Here is a 19,091-nt window from a genome sequence, read left to right as displayed (position 1 = left end):
TCATTGGGCATCAAGGCAGGATACACCCTGGACGGAGTGCCAACCCATCGCAGGGCACACACACACTCTCATTCACTAGGGACAATTTTCCAGAGATGCCAATCAACCTACCATGCATGTCTTTGGACCGGGGGAGGAAACCGGAGTACCCGGAGGAAACCCCCGAGGCACGGGGAGAACATGCAAACTCCACACACACAAGGTGGAGGCGGGAATCGAACCCCGACCCTGGAGGTGTGAGGCGAACGTGCTAACCACTAAGCTTTTTTTTTTTATAGTTTTTAAACTATATAATAAGTTTTATTTCTATAAAGAATTTTATTTCTAACACCATATTTAAGACTTTTATGCTTTGGTGACGTTCAGCAGCGGGCTTACGTGATGACGTTTCATCCAATCAGAGTAGACTTCACTCCTGCACCCAATATTCAAAAGTGTTAGCTGTTGACGTTAGCTGTCCGTTGTGCTAACTTCATTAGCATTGTGAAGGAGCTTCTAACTTCTTTGTTTGTTTGTTTGTTGTTGTTGTTGTTGTTTTCCCCCCCAAATATGCAGCCCATGCAAGAGGATTTAAAAATGTACTTTTACGAGAACAGGAAAGCTACTTATTCCGGGTGGCCGTTTGACGAGGACTGCGCCTGCACGTCGGAAAATGTAAGTCGCCTTAAAGTAGCGTTACTTTACATGGACGACGCTGTGTGTTAATTATAATGTTCAGGGTGTAAATAATAGTCACAAATGTAAGCGATATGCTGTAATAAGTTGAGTTCAGACAGAAGCTTGTATAGTCATATTAATTGTATATAGCTGACACAGAACAGCTAGGTGTAAATAAGACAAGTTAACGGTATTCTGGTTTAAATCTAGGTCTCTAACTATATTTACATTACATTTACGCACTTTTACCTCATTCTATATACAACTGAGCAATTGAGGGTTAAGGGCCTTGCTCAGGGGCCCAGCAGTGGCAGCTTCATGGACATGGGACTCGAACTCATAACCTTCTGATTGGTGGTCCAACACCTTACCCACTAGGCTACCGCATCACACCAAACCACATCACACCAAAAAACATCACATATAAAAGAACTAATTTTCTGTGTGTAATTGCACTTTCCAGATGGCCAAAGCTGGTTTTATCCACACACCGTCTGAGAACAGTCCTGATGTGGCCCAGTGCTTCTTCTGCTACAAAGAGCTGGAGGGCTGGGAGCCTGACGATGATCCTCTGTAAGAAACTCAGACGTAAAACTCTTGACGTAGTCTTTCTGCATTGCATGTATATTTTTTTGTTGTTGTTGTCGTCACAACGTCTGTGTAAAATTGGAGAGGTTCTATGGCTGTACTTCAAAACGACACAACTTGATGGGCATCTGTTGCTTTCACAAGATTTATCGTGATTCTCTGTGAACATCACTACTCAATACGAATCAATACAATTCCGAATCTGGAGCCACTATGCACTGATCAATTGAATTGTTACACGTGGCGATGCATCTCGGCTTTTGTTTATGCAGCGCACGATATATTTTATCCATTTGGAACAATTTGCAGCAGTTATGATGGAACAGATGTCACACAGCAACAAATGTTTTCTTTTAGTTTAAAAATCAAGATCGGGGTTTTGCGGTTTGCTACAAAATGCCTGCAGAAATTCTGCTAAAAATGCAGAAAATATTATTATTATTTTTTTTTTTTTTTTGCTAAATGAATCTCATGCACTTTGATATCCAATAATAATAAAATGCATGTCATCGATTAGCATATATTTTGTACGCATCAGTTTACTGATTTAAAATATTGAAAATAAAACCATCAACTTCTAAGATAAAAAATCAATTCTTCTTGTTAGCAGACTGTGAATCAGGGGACCAGAAAATCCATGATTATATTAGACATTTGTCCTTTCTTGTATTTGCATTATTTAATTACATAATGTTATTGTTACAAGTTACCGAGCGTCACCTTGATGATCTTGGGCTAGTAAATAAGCTTTAAATCACTAAAATGTGTTTTAGGAATATAAGGGTGGAGTCATATTTTCATCCTTATACTGCACAGATTTCTCAGACCTCATCATGCCATCAAAGTCACAAAATATGTCTGACTATTGTGTGAGGGACAACTAAGCAGGTAGAGCATGAGAGTGTAACCTGCATGGAGATAGTGCTGCCTCGTACGACAAGAGGATTTTGGATTGGAACACTCCAAAGAAGCTTTCACAGTGGGAGTCTAGTCTGAAATGAAGCATGGTTTTCCTGAATAATTGGTACTGTAAAAGCTGTCATGTGGACTGGGAACCTCACCATTATATCAAACCTGAGACTGAATGTAGGAGGTGGTGTGAATTTTGTCGCACCAGAACTGTGCCTGGTGTTCTAGCAGATGACAAAATCCCACATCACACTTGTACCATGAGTGGCAGGGGAACGGTGGGAGGTGCAGAACAGGAGAGATGTCCTATTCAAATATGAGAAGAAGAAAATATACAGGAGCAGTTAAACAAAACCTCATTTAGACTGCAGTGAAATTTTAAAGCTCCACCATCAAAAATATATTTCTGTACAAGCATTAGAAATATGCTTTTAATACTTTGAGCCTTTGTTCATATAGTTCAGGCAAAGCACTCTTTCTTGTGCTCTGTAAAATCTGTATTTAATTCATTTGCAAATTTATAATAATAACTCATTGCTCGTTGGTCTTTTTTTGTTCAACATTATGAAAAGAAAAACCTTGGAATATGTAGGCCTAACAAACCTAAACAAAATTAATTACCAAGGTAAAACTTTTAAAGTCTTAGGTTGCTGCTGTTGCCAACTATAACCTGTATCATACTGTAGTTTGATTGAGGAGTTGAATTATCATTTCAACCATATATAGCTGACGCAATACATAGTGAAATAAAGCAACGTTTCACCAGGACCAATGCTAAATAAAACAACACAGAGCTAAGGACTTAAAGTAAGTTGTCTTAGCCATATAAAGTGCATCGTGTGCAAACAGTGTGAGATAAAAGACAATACAAAACACTACAGGACAAACACACAAAATGGCACCGGATAGTGTGCATTCTCGTATATTATACAGTACATTGTACAAAAATAGAGAGTTTTAAACAAAGTTTCTAGTGAACATACACTCTTAAGATCTTAAGACCAGGGGAAACATTCCAAGTGTTTGCATTTCTAGCTGGTGGATCATAACCAGGTTGTAAGAACTGCTTTAATATGTCAAAAGAAGAAAAAGGAGCAAGAGCCAAAAGTAAAAAAACAGAGATTGGCAATTTATTGAAAACTGCATTTAAACTCAAACAGGCTGTTCATCAGCTGATCAAAAGTTTAAGACCATAGCCCAAAAATACCCACAACAGAAGTAAAAGTGACAAGGACTCAGTGAAAGTGAAAGTGAAAAGGACTCAGTAGTGAGTAGCCCCACCCTTCTTGTGGATAACTTCAAACACTCGTTTCGGCATGCGTGATGCAACAGTTTTAGTGGGAAACGTTGGTGGGAACGTTGCTCAATATGGTGAAGATGGCTTCATGAAGGGCATCCACAGTCTGGACCTGACATTCATTTTTGTAAACATTCCTTGCTGTCCATCCCCAAACGTTCTTAAGTGGATTTAGATCAGGGGAACAGGCAAGGTGGTCCAGACGTGCAATGTTATTGTCCTGGAAGAAGTCCTTTGTCAGGCAGTCGTTGTGAATTACAGCATTGTCCTGCGGAAAGACCCAGTCGTTACAACACAGACAAGGGCCCTCAGTAAAGACAGATGCCTGCTGCAACTAGGGTTGCAAAGGGGCGGAAAGTTTCCGGTAAATTTCTTTACTGGAAAAAACTTTACCGGAATTTATGGAAATTTATGGGAATTTACAGGAATTTATGGGAATTATTTGGAAATATAGCGAAATGTATATAAACTATATCATTTACAACCATAAATAAACATTTTGTTTTGTCATAAGAAGACATTCATGCAAGGTAATACAAATTTTAAAAATGACCTCTTGACTGATTTAATTGTAAGTAGAACTTTAACTGATTCTTTCATTGAGTAACACAAAAGCATAATAAACATTATTTTGCTTGCAATAAACATAATAAACTTAATAATTGTAGTAAACATATTTCCCTATGATTGCTGTAAAATGAAAGCATCGACCACCCTTGCCCTTCTAAAAAAGTCCCAATCAAAATGTAAAATGAAACATTTTTCCTCAAGCTTATTAGGTTTCTGCTTCTGTGGTAGTCAAGGCCTGGAAAATGGAGGTGAATCCCCCCTTAAGTGATATCTGGAGGGTTTTATTTTATTTCAGGGGGAGTGAGTGTGTGAGGGGGTCATCAAATTATCTGTGCATGTGGTAACACTCCTAATTTACTGCTTGTTAAGAGTTAGTAAGGTATTTATTAAGGTTAGGTATTGGGTACCATAGAGTAAGGTAATGCAGAATAAGGCATTAATATGGCATTAATATGTGCTAATAAGTACTAATAAATAGCCAATATTCTTTTAATATTCCTGCTAATAAGCAACTAGTTAAATGACCCTAAAATGAAGTTTTACTGTGCATGTTATAGAAGAATGCAAGTGCATGCAGGGGGTTTGGCCTAAATGGCCCTCCAGTAAGCAGTATTATAGGCAACTGCATTTGTTTAAAATTCCCAGTTTATTCCCATATATTCCCGTTAATTCCCATGGAACGTTTCCAGCCTTGAAAATTCCCGGAATTTTGCAACCGTAGCTGCAACACATCCACATACAGTCGCCCATTTGACGCCCCTGCACAACCTGAAGCTCCATTTTTCAATTGGAGGAAAAAGCACCCCAGATCATGATGGAGCCTCCTCCATTGTACCGGGTAGAAAACATCTCCAGTGGGATCTCCTTGTCATGTGACTGTGTGACTGTCTGAAGGACAACGACATTAAAGCCATATTTTTTTTATTCTGATTTTAACTTTTAAAGGTTATAGTCTTAAACTGTTGAGCCGCTGATCACCAGCCTGTTTAAGTTTAAATGCAATCCTCTTTATTGTCGCTTGTTCTTGTTTCTTCCTTTTGGCATTTTGAAGAAGTTCTTACAACCTGTTTTTTTCCTGGTCTTTAGATTTTGTTCTGGAGCGTATATACGCTTATGTAATAGCAGCAATTAAGTGAATATGCAGTTGTATCATGATTGAAAATGGTTTTGTTTGCCAACAGTTCTTTGTTTTACTTTGTCTGAATCCTGACACTGACAATATCTTGTGCATTTTATCTCATTTTAGAGTTCATGGTTCACAGAGTGTACATGGTGCATCATGTCATTTTTAACACATGGGAAACTGAAACGTGGCCAAACATTACAAGAAGCGTTTTTGTGTGCACGTAAAACGTAACAGGAAGCAAAAGCAAACGTGGTAATGATGGATTTTTCTTCTTTCAGCAAGGAACACAAATCTCACTCTCCAGCGTGCAATTTCATCCTGCTGAAACATGCGGTGGAGGAGCTCACAGTAGAGGAGATACTGAAGCTGCAGAAAGAGAGGCAGAAGTTCTACATCGTGAGTAATATTTGGTTTTGTACATGTGACAAAATACATGTGACACTGGGCTTATGTTGCACATGTGCACATATTCTAGCATATTCTTATTGTTAGCTGTGTTGTGAGTGCACTATATATGCAATTTGTATGTGCATTTATATTCATAACAACAGGCTCAACATTGATTGTTCCTGTCAGTGAATCGAGATTCCTGGACCAAATTGCATGAGCTTTAATCAAGAAAGGTTTCGGCTGTGGATTATTGTTTAACAGGACATCGTTCTCAGTACTCTACAATGTGCCTTTCTGTTTTTGAATAGAATAGAATCCTTTATTTGTCACATAGTTTCACTGTGCTTTAATGTATTTCTTTGCATATCCCAAGAGCACAGGATCAGCCATGATACAGCACCCCTGGAGCAATGAGGGTTAAGGGCCTTGCATAAGGGCCACACAGTGGCAGCTTGGCAGTGCTGCTACCAACAATGTGAACACTTTACGCATTAAGAAGCAGTCCCTCCAAGATATTTTTTATTTTTTAATTGTTGTAGCCAAAAATACTCAGATGCAGATTTTTTCAAACTTTGTGATGCAAGAAAGTTCTTGAATTGGCAAGATTGCAAGCACAGGATTCTTCTTTTAAACCACTACTCTTGAAGACGCATATGTAATTGCTTTCTGTCACAGCAAACTCCTCCAACGACCTCGTAGGCTGCTTGCTTTTCCGTTAACTTCTGTGAAATCCTAGAGGGACTGAGAAAGTTAGATGTAGCTTTTGTTACATTCACACTACAGGCAAGAAACAACCAAATATCTTTTTCCTCATCTGTGGCACATTTAACTTTTTCATGACTATGCACTAGTGATCTGGAAGCTAAAATCTTCTAGTTCGGGCTGCCGTCATGTGTGTTGATGAAATCCCAAAATTCCAGACGGAATACTGATGAGCGTTTCAGGCAAACTTATTATTCAAATTTCCAATCTGTTGTGCCTAATGCGGCACTGTGCGTTGGGAGATAAAATGCATGAAGCAAGCATAATTTCTCATATTCGATTTCTTTTTCCTAGTTTATATTAATGCATCTGCCTGTTTGGGAGGGAGATGCGCACAAGTGGTCACACTGGAATATACTTTCATGCTCGTGTGTAATGTGAATATATTCTGTAGGGGGCAGAAAATAAACAACCAAATGAGTCTTGCAGAGTCAGTGCAGCTGTTAACGTGGACAAAATCCAAAGGCGTACAAAGAACAGTATGGACAAGCTGAGATATTAGTAACAGAATATTATGACAGAATATTAGAGTATCTATCTATCTATCTATCTATCTATCTATCTATCTATCTATCTATCTATCTAATAATTTATTTATTGTTGGATGTTATTAAATTATTCATATCATCTTAAATGATTTATTTTAACAGCTCATTTCGATTCTCAGCAACGGTTTATTTCTTCAACAGTGCTGCACTAAACAATGTGAAAATTAAGAGGTAGAAATAATTAATGCTATAATCAGAGTTAAACATTTTAATAGGGTAATCAATGTATACATGGAGAAATATTGCAACTTTTGAAATTTTTTTTGGCATTGCTCATAAAACAAAAATAGCTTGCCTATAGGTTGAAATGAGCTAAAAGTTTTCTAAAGATATATTTAGAAATAAACAGCTAAATGCTTACAGGCGTTTTTGACACAATGGTTCTGCAAATACATACACACTTATTCTCTCTTTCTACAAATATATTGATATGCAATACAACACCATTAGTATAGTCACATGCTCTGCACTAATGTTGCCTCTTTTCTTGAAAGCTTTACTTTCTGCTGCAGAGAACAGGTGCTCAGTCGGTGTGTTCAGGTGCCAGGAGACAGAGGTTTTCTGACTTTTCATGGTGGGATATCTGTCCTCATTAGACTTCCACCAGTGCAGTTGAATTTTCATCTTGGCAAGCATCTCCAGTCCTTTTCTGCACTTTATTCCTAGCTTGGCCATAGAGATCGTTCACAGCTTTCTGCTCCATTCTGTTTTTCACCGCAAGCTCCAGGTGATTTAAGTTTAGCAGCTGAAGTAATGGTTTAATGTGGCACTGGTTTGAGCACAGAAACTGCCATGCTCCGGCTGATCCGCTTTTGTTTTCTCATCAAGTGCCTGTTTGTACTCTAGCTTGCATATCTATGTCCGAAACGTCAGTCTCCTGAACGTCAGGTTCAGTTCAGAGGAAGACTCCATTAATTTTTTTTTTTGGCTTTCTATCCATTAAAATATTTTCCTCCTTCCACTGCTGTTGACTTGATCTGTAACAGTCACATGGGAAGCCTGCACATGTGTAGACTCTTCTCAAGTTAAGAGACGGATGCGCTTTTTACTACTCATTAATACGGTGGCAACTTCAATGGCTGTGGAAACTGCTCCAATGATCAGCGTTTAAATCAAGACCACTTTTGCCCCTCTGGGTGATTGATGAGCCAAATAGCATCGCAGTTATAGGCAACTCAATTCAATCAGCCTGCTAATCATGTAGAATGCACTGGTCAATCTTGTGGCTACATCTTAAGCAAGCTTGTGCAGAGAATTGTTGCTGTTTGTCTCTCAGCTTGTTCTTTCAATACTCAGGTGCCTCATTGTGTTATTCATCATTCCAGTTGTGGCAAGTGCAGTGGGTATTTGTTCACCCGTGCTTCTTTTAAACAGTGCCACAATGTTTGATCCATTATCATGCACAATGGTGCTAATTTGCAAGGAGTCGTTTTAAAAACTGGCTGCTACCTCCTCCAACCATTCAGCAAAGTTGGATGCATGTGCCTTTCTTACAGTGGCATTTTTATCATCAGACAGCGTGGCTTCATGTTCCAGTCATGTCTCATGTAATGCCAATGTACACCTCTGGGTTGATTGATGTTCCAAGCTGTTAATATTTACTATAACCACACTGGGACATGATACTATTTGTATCACTTAATACTGCAGCTATTTTTCATGAATATAACTTGTGATCATTCATATATATATATATATATAGGGCATAGAAGCCTTTATTATGGCCACATAAAAATTACAGCACTGTGGAATTCTTTTCTTCACATACCCCAACTCAGGAGGTTTGGGTCAGAGTGCAGGGGCTGCTATGATATAGCGCCCCTGGAGCACGGGGGCGCTGTGTGTGTGTATATATATATATATTAGTGTGTGTGTGTATATATGTATATCATTATTATAATTTTTTTAACAAAGTGTACTGTGCAAACATATTTTAATTATAACAAATAAAACACAACCACCTGCCCACCATGTGCCCTCCCTCAGCAGTCTCATTTGCAAACACTGTCGTACTCGCAATCATGTCGCTATACTGAATATTAACACAGCTGCGATCAGCGATGGCACTCAGGCATTGAATTCTGTGCATATACCATTCACAACCAATCTGTTCATCAGCATGAATACATTTTTGCTTGATTGATTTTGCTTCAGTTTTAACTAGTTATCTATAAGAATAGTAAAGTAGAGTTGGTTAAAGTAATAGGATCGATTCAGCTGCTCTTTGTAATCATTCAGCATCGAAAAACCTTTCTGCAGTTATTAAAGTGTCACAGCTTAGCAATAGCAGCGTTTTGGGTCCCTTATTATAACTAAAAGCTGTATGATTATGATAAACTCTGTGGGGGGAGTATGATTGTGATGCTGACATACAAATGCACCTCGTGTATGATCTGTTCACTTAGTTTTTTTTTTTTTGTTTTTTTTTTTTAAATCTGGCAGCTGTCTATTTTAACAGGCTTTGTTTTGAATTGCTGTTCAGCTGATTTGGTTAGGTTACTCAGATCAATGTGCCCTTTTTGCTAATGATGATGCAGGGCAGTAATATTTTCAGCCTTCAGTAACACTGCTCTAGTTAACTTTACAAATAACTGAGTATTAGTCCATACAATCAAACTCACTTTCTATTTGTTTTGTTTTCTACCAATTTCCTCCTCCAGTCCATAGACATACGTTGGCATCTCTAAATTGTACATAGTGTGTGTGTGCAACCGTGTACTGCTTGGTCACCAGGATGTCCCATGCGTCCTGTACCCATGCCACTGCGATAGGCTAAAAGTTCCCTGAGACTCTGTGTATGTTAATTGCTACAGAAAATGGACGGATGGATGCACCTGATTAACTTGTCTAACAGATCTAGACATGCTTTATAATGGACATCCGGCTAATCATTAATAAAATGCTATTATCCATCCCCATCAAATAATAATACACACAATCAGTTTTAATCAGTTAGTTGGTACAGCCTTACTGATCACACACTCTATCTACTTATGTTTGAGCGTTTCATGCCCACACTGATCAGCAGAAGTCTCGCTCTCGCCCTTTCCCTCGCTCTCTCCCTCTCTTTATCTCTCTCTCTCTCTCTCGAATATCTTGCTGCACGTCAGTGCTTTCCAAATGGTTCATGCTCATTATTGTGCTGCACCAGAGCAATGTCATTATTGTTTTCAGACTAAAGAATTATTCAGGCAAGATTACTTTGAAACACTCGAGTAAACCCACTGGAAGAAGGATCAGAATGTCTGTTTCTGCATAAACAGTATGAGGTTGCCCCCTCCCTTAATCAGTGATGACCTGAAAGCTGGATAATGCACAGGACCCTGCAGACACAATGGCCATCTTGCATATGCAAACGTGTGGTGATAGTGTCCACTAGATTTTGTAATTTGTGCTCATTCAGATACAAGTGTGTTAATGAGGCTGTGATGTTTTGCGTGGAGGTCTGGCTTGTAGTCGACGGTCCATTTCATCCCAAAGGTTTGCAGTGGAGATGATGTCGGGGCTTTGTGAAGACCAAGTCTTGGGTCCCGAGCTCGGTGCACCATATCTGTATGGAGCTTGCTCAAGTGCATCGGCAGGAGAGAATTTCTGGCCATACACAACAAAATAAATAAATGCTTTTAGTCTTTAGTCATTACCATCTTTTAGTAAAAGAGGCCAACTTCAGGATGACTGGTGGAGAAAAAAGAGCAGTGGCAGAGAGAGGAATAATGATGTATTTCTATAAAAAAAAATAGAAATAAGATTTTGAACAGTTACAGTACATGCTACAGTACATATATACTTTACTACAGTCAATAAAGTGAAACGGTGGCATTCATTCTATAATGAAATACAGATTTACTGTTCAAGCTTCAAAGAAGTTCATTGTTTCTGTAATACTCTGTTATTATTTGGAGGTCAGTGTTTTTTGAGAAGTGTGAACAGTGTAATTCGGAGACGTCTATGAAGTGATGTGCCGGTTTGGGCGAGTATTGGAGATGAGTTTAACTTTAAGTTTAACTTAAAGACTTCTGTTGGTAATGCAGACTATATGATGTGTTTTGGGAAAAAAGTGCTTATTAGCCTCCTAAATATAGTCTTTCATTTAATTTCCAGATCTAATTAACACAGTTCTCTGTTGTGGTTCAGCATTGCTAACTAAAATTGATATTTACTACACACAAACATATTCTTGTGCTCTTCCAGGCATAATTGTCTTTGTCTCTTGTTTAAACCGATAATATGAAAAACTAATTATTATTTAAACATCTGATTTGCACAATTTATTTTGAGTTAAGCTTTTAGGCTTGCACTCTGAATTTCACCTAATAGACTTATTAACTTGATTAATAACACTGACTGAAGCTGTGTAACCAGGCTTCATTTAATGACCTGAAATGCAGAACTATTCAAAAGTGGAATTTGGGAGCGTTTGTGACGCTTGCATGCATACAGCCTTTGGGTTTTTAATGGCATCTGCAATCAGTGTATCAAGAGTCTCATGTAGTACTTTCATTGTCTTCAGAGTACATAACATTCTGAATTTCTCTTTTGTGTGTCTGTGTGTGTGTGTGTGTCTGTGTCTGTGTGTCAGGTACTATGAGTTTATCCCTAATGGTCGCTCCGATGAGGATTTTTGACACCGATACCGAGTACCAATTTTTTGTCATGGTGATCGGCCGATACCAATGCTGATTCTGATGCTTCAAGTTTATATAACCGATATGTAAACTCTCTGATCACCCTTACCTTTTTTCAGATAAAGACATGTTGCAAGCTTGGTTACTATAAATGTTGCCTTTGTTATATTTTTGTTATATTTTTAAAGTAAAATGAAATGCCCCACAATGCGCCGGCAAATAGCCACAGCATCACCGATTGCCCGCTGTGACAGGACTCCCTCGTGAACCACTAAATGGAGAGTGTGTGCCATGCCTTTTCTATATTCTTCACATTATCGCCTAGTACGACACTTTTTCTTCGGTGTATGTTCCAAGTCTGCAACATGTCTTTGTATTTAGCGACTAAAGCCCCAGCAATGTGTGAGCCAGGAAATTCCTGGGAGTGGAGAATCACTTGCCTCTTTTCAAAGTCTTCGATAATCCACTGCGCTGTCAAACTTAACATGGACATATGGGATACGCTAGAGCTCCAAATGTCAGTAGTTAAACTCACCACCATCACATTTTCGTGAAGTAGACTGTTTATGTGGCTGTAGATGATTTGATATAACTCTGGGAGAGCAACATCAGTAAAATATTTGTGCCGTGGCAGTTTATATCGTGGTTCAGGATGTGCAATTAGGCGTTTAAATCCAATGTCTTCTGTGACTGACAGAGGCTGGTGGTCAATGCATATAAATTCCATTATCTTCGTGGTTATTTCCTTAGCTTTCTTGCTCTCTGGTGTGTACAGTTCGTGTTTTCTTAGAATGTCTGTAACGGATGGCTGAGTGAGGGTCGCATTATTAGTTACCGTTGCCTTTTTTTGCATTTGCCAGTTTGACTCGCGGTGGCTCGTTCTTAAGTGCCGAATGAGGTTTGTCATATTAAATGTTTTGGACCATGCGCCTCCACGTGAGATTTCTTTGAAACATTAACGGCAAATAGCGAATTTTTCATTGTTTCTCGAAACATCATATTAATTCTACACCGGCGATGACATGACTGCGGCACCAAAACATTTACGTCCCCACTCATCGTCTACGTCCTCACGCATTGACGTCATCAATTGCGATCGGTTCCTAAGATCGGCCAAGTTTAACGAATACCGATCGAGTCATAAAATGTGATTATCAGCCGATACCGATCTTCAGCCGATCGATCGGAGCATCCCTAATGACCATATATATATTTAGGGGTCAAGCCCCGAAGGGGCGTAGACACCTATTGTTATCGTTAGTTTTCTTTTATTATTATTATTATTATTATTATTATTCTTCCGTCTTCCGCCATTGAAGTCAATGGCAGCCCATAGAACCGTACGTAGGAAAGTTATGAAATTTGGCACACATGTAGAGGCCAGTCTTAGAAGTTACTGTAGCAACTTTGGTGTGTCTAGCTCAAACCGTGTAGCGCCACCAACAGTCCAAAAACCCAATTTTGTGCTGAATCGTAAGGCCTAGAGGCAAAATTCTTGCAGAATCAGAAAGGTCTTTATGAGGAACACACACACATTCACACACACACTTACTCACACTCGCACACACTCATACTCACACACACACTCACACACACAGACACACACACACGCACTCACACTCTCACACACACACACACACACAGACACTCACACACACACTCACACACACACACCCTCTCACACACACTCACACAGACACACACACTCACACAGACGAGGAACACACACACTTACACACACATTTACACACACACTCGCACACTCACATACTCACACACACTCACATACACACATTTACACACACATTTACACAATCACACACTCTCACACACACAGACACTCACACACACACACCCTCTCACACACACTCACACAGACACACACACTCACACAGACGAGGAACACACACACTTACACACACATTTACACACACACTCGCACACTCACATACTCACACACACTCACATACACACATTTACACACACATTTACACAATCACACACTCTCACACACACAGACACTCACACACACACTCACACACACACACCCTCTCACACACACTCACACAGACACACACACTCACACAGACGAGGAACACACACACTTACACACACATTTACACACACACTCGCACACTCACATACTCACACACACTCACATACACACATTTACACAATCACACACTCTCACACACACAGACACTCACACACGCACTCACACACACTCTCACACACACACACATGCACACAAACACAGACACACACACACAGACGCAAAGAGACACATACGCACTCACACACACACACACACGGGGTCAAGCCGATCAGATGCGCTCAGAACATGTCGCTGATGAAACATACCAAGTTTCCACACTCGCACACTCACATACTCACTCACTCACACACAGACACACACACATACACACTCACACAGACACACTCACACACACTTTATTGCCAAGTATGTTTTCACATACGAGGAACACACACACACTTGCACACACATTTACACACACACACACAAACACATTCATTCACACTCTCACACTTACTCGCACACTCATACTCATACTCGCACACTCACATACACACTCACACTCACATACACACACTCAGTTACACACTCAGTTACACACTCACTCACACTCGCACACACTCACACTTACACACACTCACACTCGCACACTTGTTCACACTCGCACACTCATTCACATACTCACAAACACCTTCACTGACTCTCACACTCACTCACAGACACACACACTTACACACACACTCACACTTACACACACTCACACTTACACACACACTCACACACTCACACTTACACTCACTTACACAAACACACTTACTCACACACATTTTGAATTTTCACGTCAAGTTCAGTATTTTACCAATACAATGCCATATAGCTACGAAACTTGGTATGGTTCATCAGCGACATGTTCTGAGCGCATCTGATCGGCTTGACCCCGGTATCGCTGCTTGCAGCTATATTTTATTTTGTACCTGTTAAATAAAACTAATTGTGTATATTGGATTATTATATTTAAATGATAATAAGGTACTGTATTTGTCTCATTGTCCACACCAAAATCTTAGTGATTTGCTGTAAAAACAGCCTCAGTTCTTCAGAGGATGCTGAAAACATTCTTATAATCCATTTCGGTCCATGATTGCATCACACAATTCCTGCAGATTCTCCAGGTAAACTTCCGTGCTAAAGAGAGGAACTGGGAAGACCACTGAAGAACACTGACTTCAGAAGAACACCGACTTCATTTGTCCAGTTCAAGATGATTTTTGCTTTGTGTCATGATGCATTATCATGAAAGTAGCCATTAGAAGATGGCTAATTGTGGCCCTGAAGGGATGCACAACTACTCAGTTAGGCGTCATTCAAACCATGCTAGTAGTTTAGGAGATTGGTATTAATGGATACAAAGTGTGCAAAGAAAACATTCTCCACACCATTACACCACTTCCACCAGACCGGATTGATGACACAAGGCAGTTTGGGTCCGTGAATTCATGCTGTCGATGCCAAATTCTGACCCTACCATCTGTGTGCCTCAACAGAACTCATCAGAGATTGGCTGTGTTTTTTTTTTTTCTTTTCAGTTTAGAACACAAACAAAATAAATAAATGGTTAAGTCTGTGCCTGTCCTCTACTGTTTTAGCCCATCCACCTCAAGTCTTGATGTGTTGTGCATTCTGAGATGCTTTTCTCTTCACAATAGAGTGATTATCTGAGTAACTGTAGTCTTTCTGTCAACTAGAACCAGTCTGGCCATTCTCATTCTCATCAACAAGCCACTTCCATCCACAGAACTGCGACTGTTCAGTGTAAAAATCCCTGCAGATAATGATTGGGTGATTTAGATAAGTGGAGGAATGCACATGTTAATCTTTCCAAGATCAAATTAGAGGCTCAGAAATATAATGAGCAGAATAAAGTAAAATAAATCGTATGTTTCCATCATAAAGGTAAATTATGGTTAGAATTAGCAGTTGCACATAATAATAGTTATAAGTTTAATGGTGCAGACGATAAAAAAGGTTGTTGATTTATAATTATCCCCAATTATGGTTAAAAGGTTATTAAATGAAACTGAAAATATTGAAGATCATCTTTCATTTCTGTTTAATTTAGGACTCCATCACTTATAGTACAACATGGTAAATGGCTTGAAAGTAAACAGTTGAGATTCAATCTACTAACTACAACTAAGCAACATTTTATTTAGGTTGGAGAAGATGCACAATGATGATATCAGTGGTAGGTTTGCTTGTTTTTTGGTAGGGAACAGGGAAAACCATACTAAGACAATGTATTTAAAAAAAGAGCTTTTTTAACATTTGTTTAAGATTAGTGTAAAGAACAGGAAAAGGGTCTTTTATTGGCGTTTCAGTCTCTCTCAATCTGTAATGCTTCATAAAAGTCATTGTGCCATTGTTTCATACAAAGAAAATGGCAATCTTCACCCTGACTAGCTGATGACCCTTTGCTCTCACATCTGAAAATGCTACATCTGAAGTGCCTGAAAATGCTAGTCATGCAATTCATACAAGGCAATTGCTTCATTGTTCTTGAGCCATTTCAGTCTCCACAACTCCCACCACTTGGTAGTTAAACCTGCACTTGACCCTGATACGTTTGGACAAGAAAGACATGTCAAGATGCTGTGTTTTTTTTGTTTGTTTTATTTTTAAACTACATTTGGAGCTACGTATTCTGATCCTTTGCCACTCTACCTGCAACTAGATATTGGACTTTCTGTATTACAAACCTGGCATGAAGGACTGGCAACAGGAGAATATCCATATTGACAGTTACAAGAATTTAACTTAATTTCTAAATCTCATCCACGTTTACATTTACGGCATTTGGCAGATGCCCTTGTGCACAGCGACTTACATTTAACTAATTTCTACAACCGTGCATTTGAGGGGCACGGGCCTTGCTCAGGGGCTCAGTGGTGGCAGCTTGGTGAAGGACACAAAACTGGCTATTTCACTGGCTATTTTCAAACGGCAGTTGAAGACCTACTTATTCAGGAAGCACTTCAACTAGCACTTCTTTCCCTATTTTTTGCATTTATTTAAAAAAAAAAAAATAACCTTTTGAAACTTTTTCATTGTAACTTTGAATAATGTTTTAAACTCATGGTATCTTAAGTATGCAACCTAGTGAACCAGCATTAATGTACCCAATGATGGAGATTAAAGCACTTATGTACGTCAAATCCTGTAAATGTAAATGTAAGGAGAGTCCTGACTGGGTGCATCACATGACCAATAACGTCATTGGGAAGTGAGAACTGCGTCACTAAATCTAATGGCACCGATCTCCAACAGTGTTACTGAAAACGTTGTTATAGTATCACTGACTCAAGGACAGCTTCTTCCTTCAAACCATAAGCATTCTCAAGATCCTCATGTGTAACTGCAAATAGAATCTCATCTTACATAGCATTTTTCTTTTAATCATTTCTTCATGTTATAAAAAGTACTAGGACCAAAACTTTCCTTCATAAATCTCTCTAAACTTTGCCATATCAGTGACTCTACATTTCTTTTAAATGAAATAACACATTTTATTCCAGCCATCCATTTATTATTAGCCTTAGATTACTGGGGCTCAACCAATATGCAAGTCCCCTTGTAACAGTTGTTACCATAGCAACAATAACAATAGAACTAGCTCATTTGCAACCGGCGCTGTTGGCTAAACCATTCCTTTCTAGATAATTAATCTTCCGAGAATTCAGGTTTCAAGTATTCGACATCGCTGTGGTATCAGTGTTATCCAAGACAAAACGAACATGTTGGCCAAGGCAGTGACCCCTCATCAGAGTGTAATTTCCCTGAGCCCACATTTTTCTTTCTCCTTTCAGCAATTCCATCCAGTTTCAGAGTGTTTTAGGGTCCCCTTCTGAACTATTTATTTCTCTCATGTCTCTAAATATTTTGTGGCTTCGTTTTCAAGAAACTACCTGCCTCCTGTTAGCTGCCTTTAAATTACAAGGACATTTTATAGCATTATGTTTCTTGTATTATGTACATTTTGTGTATTGATGTGTGGTGTTTTACTCTGCTTCTTCGAATCATTCCCTCTCCTCTCATTCTGTGTTCTTTTTCAGAAAAAGTCCTGCAAACAAGCCATTGAAAAGTTTGAAGAAGCAGCAAAATTGAGAAGAGGAGACATCATCAAACTAGCTATGGACAGCTGAATGAAGTTTATGTGACTTTCCTAATAACATATTTCCCTGAGTACTTTTCATATTGTTTCACTGACATCAAGTAGATCAGAAACAGAAAATACATTCAGAACATTTTCCTTCGTGACTGTCGACCTTGACTGACTTCAAATCCAAATATGAACACACCCCATAGTATACACTGCGTTTTCTGTGCAAGGCTTCAGACATGGAAATGCAGAGCGATTTGTGATTTCATTTGAATTTAGCTGCACCGTGGAAGTGAAATGCCATACTATGTAACTGCTATTGCTATTTCGATATGACAAGGTCATAACTTGTAGGACATGGGCAATTGCAAATGGCCTTTGTGTTTCCATTTGAAATTTGGCAGACTATGTTGGTTCATGTAACCAAAAAATGCAAACGATAATACAGAATTTTCATGTGTGCTTAAATTATGACACAATTTCTGTCCACAAATAGAAAACGCATTTAAACAAAAAATATTTTTTTTTACTTCGAAAATACTTCCTTTTGTGGTCAGTCACGGTCGTGGTCCAAAGCTAACATTATTCTTTAAAACTTCTTTAATGCAGTTTTATATTAAAATCCCCATCACAGAGGTGGAGTTATATAAACTTGGCTGTATGTATAAAACGACTAGATACTCTAATTGGAGCGGAAACAACCCCTTGAATTTGGTTAAGTTTAAATGTGTTGTCTACTAATAGTCTATATAACTCCATTTTGCCATGTTTTTCTAGGTCGGTAATGAATACAGCTATTACACCATTATGATTTTGTTCTGTTTTACCAATTCCAAGTTTTGTTTATAACTAAATATAATTATAAATAAATAATAGGTTTTTAAGATTTGCACTACTTATTTGTTCTTTTTTTGTTTGTTTGTTTGCTGTATTCTTTTTATGTGTGGTTGCTCTTTGTGCTTTGCAGCAGTGTACTTTTTTTTAACCCTTTTTGTTGTTTTATACTTTATACTATGCTTTAGGCTACTAGAATTTGATTTAGACAGTCGTCTTTGTAGATGTTGGCCATTAATAAAACTGCAATGCATGAAACAAGATACTGTTGTGCCAAAAATGAGCATAATGTATATTCTGAATAAGCATTAATCTACAGTTGGTGCATGTGAAATAAAGAAGCATATGTGTATCTCCTACAACTTGTCATGAATTTACTTTGACAAAAGTTACAGAGTTTCATAAACTTTCAGTTCGTAATGATAATTCTTCCTCGTTAAGACAAATCTGCATAAAACCTCCCATATCATCTGACTTCATCAATAAACTATTTGATAACTTAAACTGAAAAGACTTCGGAGGTTATGGTGATGCTCATAATGTGCTCAAAAGCCTCCTGGTTACACGATTGCACTAGACTTCACAGTGTAGAGT

The 19,091-nt window shown here is 38.7% G+C and overlaps 1 protein-coding gene across 1 annotated transcript; it reads left to right on the top strand.

Moving 5' to 3' along the window:
- The first annotated feature begins 391 nt into the window (after positions 1-391).
- On the top strand, positions 392-18,859 carry LOC132861069 (baculoviral IAP repeat-containing protein 5.2-like). Its single transcript, XM_060892420.1, has 4 exons — positions 392-654; positions 1,121-1,230; positions 5,426-5,543; positions 17,617-18,859. The coding sequence occupies exons 1-4, from the start codon at positions 550-552 to the stop codon at positions 17,704-17,706; spliced, it is 423 nt and encodes a 140-aa protein (XP_060748403.1). The 5' UTR covers positions 392-549; the 3' UTR covers positions 17,707-18,859.
- The last annotated feature ends 232 nt before the right edge of the window (positions 18,860-19,091 follow it).

This window comes from Tachysurus vachellii, chromosome 18, assembly GCF_030014155.1.
Source record: "Tachysurus vachellii isolate PV-2020 chromosome 18, HZAU_Pvac_v1, whole genome shotgun sequence".
Classification (NCBI taxonomy): domain Eukaryota; kingdom Metazoa; phylum Chordata; class Actinopteri; order Siluriformes; family Bagridae; genus Tachysurus; species Tachysurus vachellii.
This window is presented reverse-complemented; position numbering and strand designations above follow the sequence as displayed.